Raw genomic sequence first — 17174 nt, 5'->3', positions numbered from 1 at the left:
TTAAGTCCTATCTTTTCAGGAAGGGGGTACAGTTAAGTGCTCACTTAGAGGAAAAGTTTAGCATAGCCTGTTGGTATAGGAAGTAAATGTACAACTTAAGAACATTTTGTTGTAAACATTTATGAATTACAGCGTGAGTAATAACAGACTTTCAGGTCGGACGGTGGTGGTACACGACTTTAATCCCAGTAGGGAGGCAGAGGCTGGTGGATCTCTGAGTTTGAGGTCAGCCTGGTCTACAAGGGCTAATTTCTAGGACAGCTAGGGCTACACAGAGAAACCCTGTCTCGAAAAGGACAAACAAAACAAAACAAAACAAAACAAAACAAAACAAAACTTTCAGGCTTAAAACCTAAGCTGCAGTTCTGTGAGGTCAAGAGCTAGAAATGAAGTGGCAGGAGGGAACTCTTGTGTTAATAGTTCTTCATACGTTTCTCATAGCTTTGCTATTTAGAATCTCCTGGATATTTATATAATAAAACTGTTTACTTTAAAATACAGTTTTATAGAAGTTATGTTCTTACTTCTATTCAAAATGGGAAAGAATTTAGGTGACTTAAAAATGTAAGAGAAATTTTCTTTTTGTTTTCAAGTTTTATTTTTAGTGTTGAGATTTTTTTTAATTTTTTAAAATAATTCTTTTAGAAAATATGTAAGCAAAAATGTTTCAAGATTTTAATTCTAGATGAGATTTCTTTAAAAAAAAAAGCAACTGACAATTGGTGAAATTTCTACTCCATTCTAAGGCACCAACTTACCCTTCTGCTTGTGCCCAGGTTCAGTACCTGTATAGGGTTTTCTGCCGGCTGCGCCCAGGCATCTCTATCCTTGCTCTCCATGGTCGGCAACAGCAGATGAGAAGAATGGAAGTCTACAATGAATTTGTCCGAAAAAGGGCTGCAGTGCTGTTTGCTACTGATATTGCAGCCAGGGGATTAGGTAAGTAAACTTTTGGAGTACCATTTCTGTTGTCATGGCAAATGTATTTACTTATAGGGTGTTTTTCTGGAATTCTCAGTCTCAGGTCTTGTGAGAGAGACATTTGTAAACTGGCAAGTTGATGAACATGACAGATGACGGTGAAACTTTGTGTAGTATTTGCATCTCTTGTGAGCTTGGTTATGTTTTATGATAATTAAATCATAACCTTGAGGAGCCTCTATAGTCTTCAAAGGAAGATGAAAGGATTGAGTTTAAAGATTAAAAAAAAAAAGAAATTCTTACAACTTTGAAAACTGAAATTGTAACTCATTTAACAAGAAAAATCAGAGAAGTCCACTTTTTGACCAGTTATTTTTATTTTTCATGTCACTATAGTTAACATACTTTAATTTTATTTTTGAAAAGGTACTGTGGTGACAAGCATCTTGTAGCTTTGTGGGGTAGGGTGACGTGGAGGTGATTAGAGAGCTAGTAACTCGAATCCTTCAGTCACTGTGTAATTAATTATAGTATATTTTAAATATACATAAACAGTAGGTGAACATATTACCCTACTTTAGCAATTATTTTCTTTTGAGATAGGCTTTGACTGTGTATTTCTAGTTGGTCTGGAATTACCTTTGTAGACTGGATTGGCCTCAAAGTCAGAGATCCCAAGTGCTGGGATTAAAGGTGTATATAACCACTTACAGCTGAAAATCTTTTAAAGTGATTCTCTGTCATCTTCTTTTTAAATTAAAAATTTATTTACTTATTATTCCAGGCTGTGGTGATATATGCCATTAATCCTAGCACTTGGGAAGCAGAGACAGGCTGATTTCTGAGTTTGAGTCTGCCTCATCTACAGAGCCAGGGCTACACAGAGAAATCATGTCTCAAAAAAAAACCAAAACAAAAAAGTCAGACAAAAATTATTTTACTTATCATCATTAGAACTCTTTGCAACAAGCCCTGTAAGTGATTAGATTTAATTCTGAGAAGTTGAGAGTAGGCTTCTTTGGAAATGAATAAAGCTTGGAGTATTCAGAAATAAAGGGTGTATAGTTATATAACAATTTATTTGGAGGTAGGACTAGCAAGAAAAGTTAAGCTTTATGTAAATTCAAAAATATTTAAAAATTTTAAAATCTTACTTTTATGTGCCCATGTGTCCATGCATATGTTCGTGTGTGTGCGCAAAGTGTTTGGAAGCTAGAGGCGATGTCTAAGCTTTCCTCCTTAGTTTTTGATATATAGTATCTCACTGAATTTGGAGTTCACAGAATCTGCTAAAACAGCTAGCTGTCAAGCCCCAAATATTCTCTTATCCCTGCCTTCCCAGTGCTGGAGTTAAGAGGAAAGTGCTTCTATGCCTGACTTAAAACATTTTTTTTTTTTTTTTTTTTTTTTTTTTATTTGAGTGCTGGGGATTCAAATTAAGATCCTCATGCTTGTGTGACAGACACTTTACTAAAGTGAACCATCTCCTTAGACCCAGGAACCAGTGATGTTTTTAGATAATTAAACATCAGGGTGCTTCATTGTCACAAGGCAACTGGCTTTTCTGTTTCAGAAAGAAGCAATCTAATTTTAGTTCACTTTGATAAAATAGAGAAATATTAATCATTTCTTGGTTAATGCAACTGATTTTATTTTTAATAAAGTTTTGTTAGTGAGATATGATAGAAAGTCTTGGCAGTAACAGCAGTAACAGCAGTCTAGATATTGAAATTATTTTTTCCCCCTGATATCTCTTGTGTGTAGATTTTCCAGCTGTCAATTGGGTTCTTCAGTTTGATTGTCCAGAGGATGCTAACACATATATTCACAGAGCTGGTAGGACTGCCAGGTAGGTGTGTTGCTGGCCCATTTCTTTTCTTTTGTACTGTTTAATAACAAAGGTTGCTTCAGCTCTAACTGTAGGTAAACAAAGAATGGAACAATTTAGGTATGAGAGTGCTAGTGTTTTGTTTTGAGTTAGTAACTTCCTGATAGAGCAAGGAAGATGGCTCGGAGGATTAAAGTGCTTGCCATACAAGCCTAACAACCTGACTTTGACCCCTGGGAGCCACTTAAAAGCCTAACATAGGGGTACTCATCTCAGTATTCCTAAGGTAAGATGGCTACCTAGTTTGTTCAGGTGCTTGAAAACCTGCTAGCCCGGAGTAACCCTGCATTAGCAGAAGCAAGAGTGCCTCTTCCTTAGCAGGTGGAGGGTGAGAACTACCTCCAAAAACTTGTCTTCTGACCTCTACAAAGACTGGCATGCTCACTCTCTTTCTCACACATGCATGCACAATGAACAAACCAATTTAAAAAAAAAAAAAAAAAAAACAGTTATATCCCGAAGGCTGTTGTAGTTGAGAATAGCCCATGAAGTTTTAGTATTTTGTTTTAATTTACCCTTCTAAACTTTTCTAAGAACTGCTTACTAAACATCTCATTGAATCTTCATGACCTTTCTGTTTTCATATGAAGAAATCAAGTGTTGAAGGAGCAATACAATGTGTTTGAAAGTACAAAGAGTCAAGATTTTTAACCAGGCAGTCTGACTTCTCTAGCCTAGGTCTTTAAGGGTTTAGTAAGGTACAGATTTGGTAGGAGTCATATTTTTTTTTTTTTTTGTTTTTTTCCTGAGTGAGATTAAAGGCACTGGTGAAGGCCCCTTCCAGTGACTTTTTCCATTTTTCTCTCTCTCCCTCCCTCCCTCTCTCTCTCCCTCTCCCTCACTCTCTCTCTTCCTCCCTCATATTCCAAGTTGAAGCACCTTACACAGCTAAAGAGCTATGGGGAAAATGTCTAGAACATAAAGCTATGGGGAAAATGTCTAGAACATAAAGTCTTGGCTAAATTACAAATGGCTCAAAAAGAATGAAAAGGATTATGTAATATGCTAGTACTATTGAGATTACAGTGAAATTTGTAGAATTATAAATGGCTAACCTCTTTCTGGTTCACATTTGGTAATGCTTCTTGAAAGCCTTAGAGTACTTCTCTTTGCCTTAATATTTACTTGTCCAGAAATTGGTCTTAAGAAAATAGAGAGATGAAATCTCGATGTGGTGGCTCTCTGCTGAGATTGGAAGGTTGAGGCAGATGGATCTTAAAGTTCAAGGCTTGTCTGGGCCTCAGTAAGTTTAAGGCAAGCCTAAGCAATTTAGGCCTCGATTTAAAAAGAAGTTAAATGAGGGCTGGAGAGATGGCTCAGAAGTTAAGAGCACTGGCTGCTCTTCCAGAGGTCCCAGGTTCAATTCCTAGTACCCACATGGCAGCTTACAACTGTCTGTAACTCCAGTCCCAGGGGATCTGACACCCCCACATATACATACATGCAAGCAATATACCAATGCACCTAAAATAAAAATAAATTATAAAAAACAGTTAAATGAGGACTGACAATATAGTTTAGTGGAGGAATTGTCATCCTTGCATGTGTGAGGTCTGTAGTGCCTGCCATGCATATATGAGGACCCGAGAGTTTGAATTCTGGTACCTATGTACAAACCACTTGCAAAGTGATGCACATCTGTATTCCCAGAACTGTTGGATAGATCCCTGGTACTCACTGGCCAGCTGTAGCCTAGCCAAGGAGATGAGTTCAGTGAGAGATGGACTCAAAAAATTGAGATGGAGAGCAGACGGGGAAGACACTAACAGCAGTCTCTGGCCGTCACATGCCCACACTCACACTCACATGCACATACAACATATAGAGAACAACAACAACAAAAAAGAAAAACAAGATGAGTAATTTCAGTAAAATTGTTGTAATACAGTATCTATAATGGTTAGAAGTTATAAATAACATAAAAATTAATTATATTAAAGTCATGTTAATTATGATTAGCTGTAGTTGGACTGTTTCTTTGGTTTACATTTTCTTACTGTTTTACTAACCATCAAAATGGCTTTCCTTGGTGCTTTCTTGCAGTTTGGTGTTGATCTAACTGGACTAGCATCTGCTTGGCTTTAAGGCTTTCCCAGGGATAAGAGGGTCTTCAGGTCTGAGCACCAGAGACTGATGCACTGTTTCCCTAGTTGGCTTAATCTTTCTACCATATCTTTGCCTACTCCTTCCCCTCTTCCCTCCCTCCCTTTGAGCCTCTGTCCTCTCTTTCTTGCTGTACCTTTCCTTCCTTCCATCTTTCCTTCTTTGCAAACTTCCTCTTTCTTTGCAAACTTTTCCTTCTTTTCCTCTCTCTTTCCCATTCAGTTTTTAGCTAACTTTGAAGAAAATAATAGATATTTTTGTATGTAGAGACAGTTTTTTTTTTCAGCTGAAGTAAAAAAAGGTTTTTCATGTTTTTCTACAGCATAGTAAGAAGTAGAGTGTCCCCTTTCCTGTTTCCCAATTTTCATAGACTGTTAAGAATGTCTAAGTGTTTTCTGATTGATCTGAATTTGCACCATGGGTCACCATCAAACATGACTGTAGTAAAAATATACTCCAATGTGTTTCTTTTAAGAATAAAAGAAGAAAGACAATACTGTAATAGTAAGCATATTTTTAATGTAGATTGATATGCTAGAAGGTACAAAAGTAAGTCTCTGAATTGGAATTAATGTATTTTAAACAAGAGGTAAGAGTTGAGAATAAGTTCTGTAGAAGACATCACTGCAGTGAGACAGACTAGTCTCTAAAATTTGTTTTCTCTTGAGAGCTAAGAAAAATGGGACACAAAACTGTTCTATTTTTAATTACTATTATTGTATGTGTATGTGTGTAAGTACATGATGCATGTGTGAGTACACATGACATGCCTGTGGAAGTCAGAGGACAACTTTGTGGGGTCAGTTTTCCTTTTCCATTTTCACTTGGGTTCCAGGGCTTGAGCATAGGTTTCTAGGCTTTGGTGGCAGGCGCCTTTACCCACTAAACCATCTCACCAGCCCTGTTTTCAGTTTCTAAGAAGGCGCACCTTGATATTTTGGGTTCACATTTGAATTATTTTTTTCATGAGAGCTTTTGGAAGCTGGTGGATGATAAAATCTTTTCTCCCAGTGACTTAATTCCCTTTAGTAAACATGTAGTTTGTAAAAATTGGTGCATGCACCCATGAATATCTGCATTTTTTTATGGTCCTGTAGGTCTTTGGGTAGGAATAATTGTATATGGTATCTTTAAAAAAATATTAGACTAGATGATGACTTAGAGTCCTTTCACCTCTGCCAGTTGTGTGATGTGGAAAGTGGACACTGATTCCTTCATAACATATATTTAGCAGCATTTTGAAATTTCTCTATATGAAATTAGTGAACAATTCAGCATATCAAGAAATTATTCAAAAAAGGAAAGTATTCCAGGTTTTTAGTTTTGGAGAAATTGGTTGAAATATAGTATCGTTGAACATGCTATGCTGAGCATTAAATTGGGTCTTGATGGTTATGGAACTGATGGTTATGCAATGCTGAATCTGAAGAGAATACTATTTTAAAGACTATTTTAATGTATATTTTTCAACATAGTCATTAACTTTTAAAGTAGAAGTCTGACCCTTCATACATAAACAACACATTCTGAATTGACTATATCAGATGTATAGCAAATGAAAAGGTTTGTATTTATTGTGCTTACTTTTTTCTCTGGTGGTTTCAAATGACCATTAATGGGTTTAGAGATAATGAGAAAGCTTTGTGGGCCATGAGACTAAATAATTGAATTGAATAAAGGCTAAATTAAAAATTGAAACTAATTAAAATCTTGTGTTAGGTTATAATTAAAACCAGGTTGCCAGAAAGTGTTGGTTTTGGAGTTGAGCGTTACTATATAAATATAAAAAAGTGAATTTGTTAGAAAAATTGCTGAAGTTCGAGAATATGGCTTTTTTTTTTTATGCTTTACTAGGGCGATTCAGGTATTTATTGCCTCTAAGCATTTACTGTTATAATGGATTCTTTGATCTTTAATGAATTCATTGGATCTATAATAATGAAAAAAATTCCCTTAATCCATTTAACAAAATGATGTCCTTTTTGAGACAAGTGAGTGAAGATATAGTTTATTTTGAACTGTCCTGTGGCACATTTTGCCACTTAAAAGCAATTGTCATTAAGGTTTGCAAGTTTTGGTACTCAAAAGCTTGACTTCTTTTATTTTAAATAAAAATTTGCAGTTAAAAAGACAGAAGATTTGTTATTAGGAAGTAAGCACTTGTTTATGGTAGTAGGGAGGCGAGGATATAAGATGGGAGTTTATATGTGATGAAAGAAAAAAAAATCATTTTAGTTATATTCCAACTCAGTCATTTTTGCTTCATTTGTAGTTCTCAAACTTCTGAGTTAATTTAGATAATAAGCTATGATTCCACTAGGGGACAGCAGAGCCAAGCTTTTTCATTTCCATATGTCTTTGGTGTACATTTTAGCAGCAAGTATGAAGCTGTAAACCAGTTAAAATTTCTAAATTGGGAAGTGCTATGTTTTGCAGAAAATGTTCATATTTTAAGGAATCAATTAGGATTTCTAAAGAGTCCTTAGCTTTTTGCAAACTGAAATAATAGAGAAAAGACAGTTTCCACAATTAAGCCTAATATGAATTTATTAGGTATATGATAGGAGCAGTATTTTCAAGTGAAATTTCCTAGTCTTAAAAAGTCACTTAGCTGGGAATTTGGAAATTACTTCCTTATTTGGCTTTCTGCCTTTGTCTCTTGATAACTGGGCTTAAAAGGCTTAATAAAGAGCAGAGTGAATCCTTTGTCTTGTAACTTGAAGCATTGAAGGCTGGGATGAAATAAGCTGGTGGAGGCACATTTCTCAGCTACTTACAGTACTCTTGTTCTCCTATGGTTACTCAATCCAGGAGGCAAAGTGATCTTTTAAATGTAATTCAAATTCTTTTTACTCCTGTGAGGCCTTTTTTAGTTTAGTCAGCAACAGGCCTATACATGTCCCTATTTGTTTGTTTGTTTTATTTTTTCTTTTTCTTGTTCTGTGTCTTGCTGCTGCTTATATATGCTAGATATGGTGTTGCCTTAGGGCCTTTTATATTATTGTTTCTTTATATTGCTTTCCCCACAGTATCTGTGTGGCTCTTTCTATTATCCTCCTCAGGCCACTCCTTTGCACCCTTCTCTTTTCTGTATCCTTTTTATTACATTTAGATATGTTAGAACAATTAGTCGGTTTTCTTTTTCTTCTTTTCTCATTACTAGATTGTATAACAAAGATTTTTTGTTTTTAAACTGGTAGCCAGCAAGCCCAAGAGATCCCCCCCTCCCCTTCTTCCCAGCACTCAAGTTCTAGGCATGCATGGTTATACCTAGCTTTTCACTGGGATGTTGGGAACTGAACTCAGGTTTTCCCTCACGCTTACTTAGCAAAACATAAGCTGTTTTTTTCTGAGTTCATTCATGGCGCCACTTTCTCTGCTTGTCCTCTGACTTCTCTTTTGGTTTTGAGACAGAGTTGTCTGTATAGCCCTGGCTGTTCTAGAACTCAGAGATCTAGCTGCTGTGTATACCACCACCACCTGGATGTCCTCTGACTTTTAACCTGTCCTCAGAGAGCACAGCAATTGTGATGTCTGTCATCTATCTTATTTTATATGCTTATAACTAATGCCATCATGTATGATTTAATCTAATGGCTAAAAAGGAGTGTTTTAAATTCATACCTTTTTTTGTAGTAAATGAAGATGAATAGCTTGGAGCCATACAATTTTACAATTAAACAACAAGGAAGGTATTTACAACAAATTTTTCAGTTCTAACATACAATTAGATAAAGGAATATCTATATATTCATATTTCTAATGTTTATAAGAAAATTAAATAAGCATGAAGACAAAAATATTCCAAAACTCATTGGTTTCTGAAATACTACCTTTTCACTTGTGAAACTTGACCGTCCTTTCTGTATTTCTGCTCTTAATGTTAGAGTGGCTGCTGATTCTTTAAGCTTCATTTAAGATGTCATTATTTCTGGACAAATTTCTTAATGTCTAGATTATTAGGTAATAATGTTCTTATAGCTGCCTCTATGTTACCAATCAAAATTCTGTATTACTCCCCCCCCCCCACCACCCTGAAGACAGGGTTTTTCTATGTAGCCCTGGCTGTCTTAGAACTCACTCTGTAGACCAGGCTGGTCTCGAACTCACAGAAATCCACCTGTCTCTGCCTCCTGAGTGCTGGGATTTATTACTGGTTTTTAATACCAATTCATATAGGCAGTCAACTTTGTTAATAGCCAGCCTAATGTCTGTTTTCTCACCATTTTAGTGCCTGGCATATTAATAAGATTTAAAAAATTAACAAATTATCTATAATAAGATAGCTTAACATTTTGATATGGTTTAATCTTTTTCAGTCTGTTCATACGAGGATATATATTTTTTTCTAATTAGAGTGGATGTGAGTTTTAAAATTAATATGTAAGATAAAAAGCTTTCCTTTAGTTTTCATAAAAAAATAGTACCATCTCTTAGTTAAGTTGTTAAAGCCAGTTTTTCTTTCAACATTCAATGATAAAATACTATTTGCAGACAGTGTTACAGAACCTCTTGCAGAGACATTCAGGGTAGTGCAAAACCAGGCTTGGATATACCTTTTTAAGTCATCTCCCCTGCTGTTCAGTTTTGTATTCCCATTGTGGACCTTCCCTTTTTTTAGGTTTCTTTTTACTAAATCAGTTTTGTATTGTCTGGTTTTTTCTACCATGACACAGCATTCTTTTAGAACTCCTTAGGCCCTTTTCTACCTTAAAGGCCTACCTGAAATTCCATCTGCTGTGTCATATTTTTCTTCTGGCACTTCTGAATAGTTCTTCTCTCCTTCTGACTAGTGTCGCTTGTTGCCTGTGGCTTTCTTTGGCATTTTTTGATTGTTGTCCTAAATCTTGTGCTCGTAACGTGTTTGCTGTTTCTGCTTAGGCTAAGTGTTATGTTGCTTCAAGATAGGGTCCTGCTTCTTTGTGTTTGGTTTATTCCTGAGTCATGGCCTCTCAGTAGTTACTTGGTTAGTTATAAGCATATGCCCCTCAGACTTTATAGCATGAGTGTAAAGAATGCTTTGAGATTATGTTTTCTTCTGTGTATATAAAAAATTCCCTTTTGATTCTGTTTTGTTGCTCATGTGTACCAGCTGGCACTGTGGTGTTAGTAAATATATTCAGGGAACACAAACAACTTCAGTGCTTTGGGAAGCCTTTGGCCTGTGTCAGCACAAATTCCTGAAGGTATGGCAATAAGACTTGGCTTTAGGTGAGGGATGAGCAGTTACAAGGATTGCAGTTATTTACCTGAATAGGCCCATTTCTTAAATTAATCTGAAAAGTTTTATTTTTAAAGGTACCAGTAAAATCTGTAGGAAGATTAATTGATTTATATATTTTGGTTTTCTCAGACAGAGTTTTACTGTATTGCCCAGCCTTACCTTGAATCTGCAGCAATTCTGCCTTAGCCTCCTGTGTTCTGAAATTACAGGCATATGTATGTCAGTATGATATGTCAGTATTCCCAACAAACTGATTTCTTCAGTGGATTTGGTTGCCATGTTTAATAAGTAATTTTGTCATAATACTTGTGTAGTTTCGGTGCAAACAGTCTCTTTGATATATTTGGGTGGACTTATTTTAAAATATTCCCTTTGGAGATGAGCCTGTTGTTGCCTGAGACCAGCATGGGTTACATACAAAAGCAGAGACATCCTGGCCTACAATATGGAGATTCCTGTCTCAAAAGATGAATTCTGTTTAATTGCTTATCTTTTTTAGATGCTACCTCTACTTTTGAGGTACAGCCTTAAAGACAGTGGGAATTACATCAGGTCATTGAAATGTTATGTAAGACAACTGGAGTCCTACTTTTTTGACATCATAGAAAATTAAAAGCGGGTTTTTTCTAGCATTTACCAATTAAAGTGAACTTGATTCCATGTCATCTACTCATTTTACTGTCAAAATGTAGAATGAGGATTGTGTTGATGGATTTAAAATTTTTTATTTTTTTTAGATACAAAGAAGATGGAGAAGCTCTATTAATTTTACTACCCTCAGAAGAACAAGGCATGGTGCAGCAACTTCTCCAGAAGAAAGTACCCGTGAAGGAGATCAAGTACGAGCTAGTTGTTCCTATGTTGCTGTTAGGAGTGAGAACATGACATCACTGTGCTTTTTGCCTACACTTACTTCCTTCTTCCTCCTAATCTATTCCGCCATCTGGTTTGTGATTTAGAGGGGAAAAAAAGACTTTTAAAAAGTCTTATGCAGAAATTTTATGCTGACAGCAAATTTTAAGGAAAGCACAGTTGCTCCACATTCCTGAGCCCACATATGCACTGTCTCCTCTAGTATCAGCATCCAACAGAATGATGATTTGTTGCAATTTATGGTATTAGTGTCACTCAAGAGTCCCTAGTTCATATGAAGGTTTCTCTTGGTGTCAATGTAATTAGTATCCGAGAGATCCATCTTAAAGGAAGGAAGTATTTTGGCTCATGATTTCAAAGGTTGTGTTGTTATGGCAAGGAGTTGTGGCAGAGCAGAGGAGTTCATCTTATGGTGGACTAGGAGCAGAAGAAGAATGCCTGAGCTTGATGTTCTCAATTTTAGTGAAGTCTAGTCTAGTGAATAAATTTTTTTTTTCACGGATTAGCCTTTTAATGCTGCATTTACTGTCATTGCTGAACTTGAGTCATCTAGATTTTCTTCTATGGTCTTTGGTAGAAATTTTGTGTGAGTGTACTAGAGGTTGATGTCAGGGATGCCTTTTTCAAATGCTTTCCTATCTTATTTTCTGAGATGAGGTCTCTCACTGAACCTGGCTGGCTGGCTGGGAAGCTCCTAGGATCTATCTGAATCTTCCCCTAATCCATTCCTCAATCAGTGCTGGGGTTTCTGGTATGCATGGCTGTGTCCATTTTATCAAGTTGAAACTGGAGAGCCTGACACAGGTTTTCTGCTCATGTAATATTTTGCTCATTGAGCCATCTCCTGAGCCCTTTTCTGCTTTTTATTTATATCTATGATTCATGTTGAATTTTTTTAAAAGTATGTCCCTGGATTCATGTGTTTACATGTCCAATTGTAATATTTATTAGAAAGATTAATAGTGTTTCTTTATGTTGTTGTGGTTTCTTTGTCAATATCTTTTAATTATACATATGGCTGTGTATTGGTCTGTGTTCTCCTCTGTTCTTTTGCCAATTACTGTACTGATGTGATTATTACAGCTTTATATTAAGTCTTGAAGTTGGAGTCTGGCAGCCCTGTGGCTTGTGTTTGGAATCAGTTTATTGATACCCATAAAATAACTGGCTGATAATTGTATTGGTATTATATTGAATCTGCACACTATTCAAGAAATAGATTGAAACCTTGACAAGATTGAACTTTCCTGAAACAGAAAAATTATGGCTATTCTTTGATTTCTTTCATCGGAGTTTTGTGATTTTTTTTTTTTAATTATTCATACTTTCTTAGCTTTGGGTATATTTGTATTCTGAAGACTTGTTATAATTTTTAATAGTTCCAAGAGCATTTTCTTCCTTTCTTTTGGTTTTCCAAGTAGGTCATCATTTCACCTTCAAAAAAGTACAGTTTTTTTTCCCTCCCCCCAATCAGTATGCTTTTAATTTTCCCTTTTTGATTTTACTATATTGGAAAACAAAGTTCCCTGCATTGTTTTTTTTTTTTCTTTTTATCATTTCATGTGCATGGATGTTTTGCTTGCATGTTTGTCCTTTGTGCTGTGTTTTTGGTGCTGGTGGGAGCCAGATGAGGATATCGGGTCCTCTGGATCTGGAGCTAAGATAGTTGTGAGCTGCCGTGTGGGTGCTGAGAATTGAACCCTGGTCCTCTGGAAGAGTGGCTACTGTTTTTAACTGCTCAGTCATTTCTCTAGTACCCCCTGCTTTGTTCTTGATTTTAGTAGGAAAATTGGAAGGTTCTCACTTATACTAAGAATGATGCTATCTCTAGCTTTTTTTATTGGTTACTGGTCTTATGTAGTTCAGGCTGCCTGAGGTGGTCTCCACTTTCCAGATGCTGAGATTATAGGTATTTACTACCACATCTGGCTTTAGTTACCTTGTTTTTTAAAATATTAAAAAAAAAAAACCTGTTTGCGTATGTGTTATTATTCTTATTTATGTGTGGGATGTATTTGTGATATGTGCATGTATATCGGTTACATATGTCTCTGTACCTGTGGAGGTGTGAAGTCAAATTAGGTGTATTGCCTTGATCACTCTCCATCTTTAATTTTTGAGACAGCGTCTCTCTCTGAACCTGAAGCTTATCCCTTTATCTCGCCTGGCAGCCTAACCAATGAACTCCAGGGTTCTGCTTGTCTCCAATTCATCTTCATGCTCCCCAAAAGGGTCAAGGTTACAGATTCATGCTACAGTGCCTCTGAAGAGTTGAATTTAGATCCTCATGCATATGTGGCAGGCACTTTATCAACTGAGTTATCTCTCTAGCCCTGACACCTTTAAAAAAGTATTTATATTGAACAATTTTGCAAAATACAGCAGAGGAAAGTAAGACAAAAGAAAACAAATTAGTTTTCAAGGATCATTGAAGGTTGAAAGGGTGATACCTCTTGAATGAAATCATTTTGTGGGTTGTTCTTTCATTTCAAAGGATCATAATTTCTAGTTGAGGATGTATACATTGGGCATAGTAGAGTCCATCAGAGTCTTACTTGTATTGGAGACACTAAAAAACAGTTTGGTTTGTCTAAAAGTAATTTAAACTGTTAGATAGTAAGAGGACTGGTTGAGAATATAGAAGATAAAAATTTACCATGAATTAAATTGTTGAGGTTAAGTAGCTTTGTATGTTTTGAAAAATTTAATAGTAAAGGAAAAACAGATTCATCTACACTTACTGTTTCCCTGTTGCTACACTAGCATTGGAATAATGTAATGATCAGTTTGAAATTAGGAGAACAAATCTCTTTTGAAATGTAGACTCTTTCATTTTTTGCTATAGCGTAGTTGAGAAAAACTTAATGTTTCTGACAATGTATAATTTTTAAATAGGTAAAAGTTTCTATATCTTACTTAATTAAAATTTATTTTATATATTTGATTTTAAGCATGACCAATTGCAAAAATGACATTGAAATTTATAGAATCTTTTTAGCTTTATAGAATTAAGAAGTAGCCAATGGTAGTAATGATGTTAATATAGATAACCCCTCTTACTCAAGTCTACTGTCCTTATATTTTCTTCTTCCTATGTTATTCTTCCTTGTCTTGGTCCATATATGAGAAGCAATGTTAATACTTAAAAGTCAAATTGAGGGGGAATAAGAAAATGCTATGTATTATTCCTATTTTTAAAATTGAGATTGCTTTTTAGTTTAACTTTTATTTTTTTATTTTTTATTAAAAAGAATCAATCCAGAAAAACTTATTGATGTTCAGAAAAAATTAGAATCATTTTTAGCTCAAGATCAAGATTTAAAAGAAAGAGCTCAAAGGGTAAGTCATCTATGAATTCAGGATTTGTTTTGGAATGAACTTATATAATTACATTATATTTCATCAGTTTCTGCTATTACTATGTTGCATGGCCATAGCTAAAAGGTTTAAGCAATGGGATTTTTACATAGATAACTTCTTAATTAAAAAAAAAAAGTTTCTTAAAATTTACCTGTGTATAATCTTGTTAGAGACACAGGGGAAAGTCTAAGATGATTTTTAGGTTTGAAGCAATCTGGTGTCTAGTATGCTTGATGAGCTTAACTTCTTATTTTGTCAATAAAATTATTATAAGTTCTGATTACATTTTCTGATAGAGAGGTTGACATTGTCTTGTATTAAGCTAAATTTCTAGGTGACATAGATTTCTTGCAAATTATGTTCAATAATGAAATTAGAATTGTTAATATGGCTTAATATTTTGAGTTGCTTTTCTGAAATAAAAGAGTGGTAGTAAGAAATTGCTTACACTGACATTTTATTTATGATGTACAGCTGACATTTTGAAATGTGTGTACATTCCAGAATACCAAGCCAGACTAATCAATCTTCAGATCAGTTAGTTGTTAGGAGAAATGTTAGAAATTAAAAATCACATGGTGCGAAAATGCTGGTAGTGTGATGTACTACATGACTAGCAGGTTGTTTGATTATTGGTTCAGTAGTAGAAAATGCTGAAAGGATGAAGTTTCACTGGAAATAAAGGAAATTAACCTTCTAGTACAAAAATTATAGACTAGCACCCTGAAGTAAACAATGTGACTTATTGGTGTCACACATGGTTTAGCAGAATGACTTTGTTCCCCAGCACCATCAGGCTATCTGGTTTTAGAAAAGTGACTTTCTAGTTTTTGATTAGTCTGGATGGAGCAAAACCTATAAGCATGTGGTATTATTTCTTGTGGATGATTGCAGGGGAAAATTCCTTTGAACCAGCACCATTCATTGCTAATACCTTTGGAGACAGAAAATGAAAGTTTGTGGGAAGATTAGTTGGGTAGAAAAGATTGGTATAAATGTAGAAATATACAAGGAAATGTAAGTTTAAGAAATATGGACAGAAGAATTAAATAGATTTTTAAGTAATTATTTATGTGTACTGTATGCATTTTTGTGTGTGCATGTGCATGTATATAAGTGTGCACACATGTGTATGGACATGTGTGTGGAGACCAGAGGTCAATTATGGGTGTTTTCAATCATTATCTTATTTTTTGGACAAGGTCTTTTATTATACAGAGCTATACATCTGGCTAGACTTAGAATAGCTGGGCTGCATGTTGCAGGGATCCTTCTGTTACTGGCTTCCCAGTGCTGTGATTACAGGCACATTCTGCATGCCCAGCCTTTTAATGTGACTGCTGGGCACTCAAACTCAAGTTCTTAATCTTGTATAGTCAGTACTCTACTGACTGAGCCATCTCCCCAGCCCTATACAAACTGTCATTAAAGTAAGAATGCTTGCTTAGATCTATTTATTTTACAAACTGATAAGATTGGGATGACATAACTGTGTCATGAGCATTGTTTTATTTAAAAAAAGGTGGAAGTAAAAATTTCTAGAATGATGCTAAATTATTTGAAATTATAATAAAAAAGAAAAAACAACATTTCTGTCAAAATGTGGCTCACTTATAGTGAAATTTTAGTTTGTTGAAAAAAATTTTCTTTTGACTATTACAGTAATATTACCAACAAAAATCTTTTATTTGCATGTACTTTATTTCAGAAGATATTCTGGGCATTCTGTATGAATTTCTCATTGTTATAACACTTAGTAGAAGGTATTATTGCATTTTTGATAGATAAGAAAACCGCAATTTAGGAAAATGATGGCGTTTGCTCAGCTAAAAGCATATATAATCAGTAATGATACTCTATGCCTGTGTTGTCCCATTGCACTTGAGTATAATTAAGTAGTCAAAATTATATAATTAATATTCAGCAGCTTTTTGGGAAGTTGAGGAATTTTCTCCATTGAGGAAAGATTTCATGTATCCCTGCCTAGATTTGAATTTCCAATGTCTGGCTCTATCTCCCAAGTGCTGAAATTATGGGCACTGCACCACCATGCCCAGCTAAGGTGATATTTTGTATTGTGTTAGACTGATGGAATAAAATGCAAAATCTTTTCTAATATTACAGTTGTAGCAGTTTATTTTTCTGTGTATGCAAAATGCAGTTTTGTTGATCTATTTTATATTTTTTCACTACTACTGACTTTATCTCTTAGTTTTCTGATTTGGTTCAGCTTAATATTTAACTGGTATTGCATTGTAATTAAATTTTTGTTTTGCAGTGTTTTGTCTCCTACATACGTTCAGTATATCTTATGAAGGATAAAGAAGTATTTAATGTGAGCAAGTTACCTATTACTGAATATGCACTGTAAGTATTGATAACATAGCTCTAATAAAGCTAGAGGAATTGTCCCTAGTGTTTCATCTAAGAGTCCTAGTTTAGAACACTTCTCCTTTGCCTTAGAACAAACCATTGGAAATTTGCAAAGATGTATATTAAATTAACTCTTAGAAATTAACCAATACTTTAGTTTTTATTGTCAGGAGGTTTATATTTGTAAGTTTTGTTTATTTTTTCAGTCTTTTCCTCTTATGGACACTTCCAGTTCCTGTTGGAAGATGTTGCAAAATTTAGTGACTCAGGTTGCCAAATGTATGGAACTAATAGGTTGTGTTCGAATAATTGTGAGATTACAAAAACAAAAATGACCTTTTCACCTATAAGAAGAGTCAGCTTTCTTTGAGGGAAATGCCTTGACCAGATCTTTAGAAGTACCCTAGGGTTTTATTATTTTAATGTCTATCT

The 17174-nt window shown here is 35.0% G+C and overlaps 1 protein-coding gene across 1 annotated transcript in view; it reads left to right on the top strand.

Moving 5' to 3' along the window:
- The window catches only part of Ddx10 (DEAD-box helicase 10), a 158661-nt gene that overhangs the window by 17231 nt on the left and 124256 nt on the right, over positions 1-17174 (top strand). The window contains exons 8-12 of the mRNA XM_051197470.1: positions 777-939; positions 2686-2770; positions 10874-10975; positions 14261-14348; positions 16648-16736. Coding sequence (XP_051053427.1) covers positions 777-939; positions 2686-2770; positions 10874-10975; positions 14261-14348; positions 16648-16736 — 527 coding nt within the window. The remainder of the gene's footprint in view (positions 1-776; positions 940-2685; positions 2771-10873; positions 10976-14260; positions 14349-16647; positions 16737-17174) is intronic.

The sequence above is a fragment of the Phodopus roborovskii genome, unplaced genomic scaffold (assembly GCF_943737965.1).
Source record: "Phodopus roborovskii unplaced genomic scaffold, PHOROB, whole genome shotgun sequence".
Lineage (NCBI taxonomy): Eukaryota > Metazoa > Chordata > Mammalia > Rodentia > Cricetidae > Phodopus > Phodopus roborovskii.
Note: the sequence above shows the minus strand (reverse complement) of the source record. Positions and strands in the feature narration are given on the sequence as shown.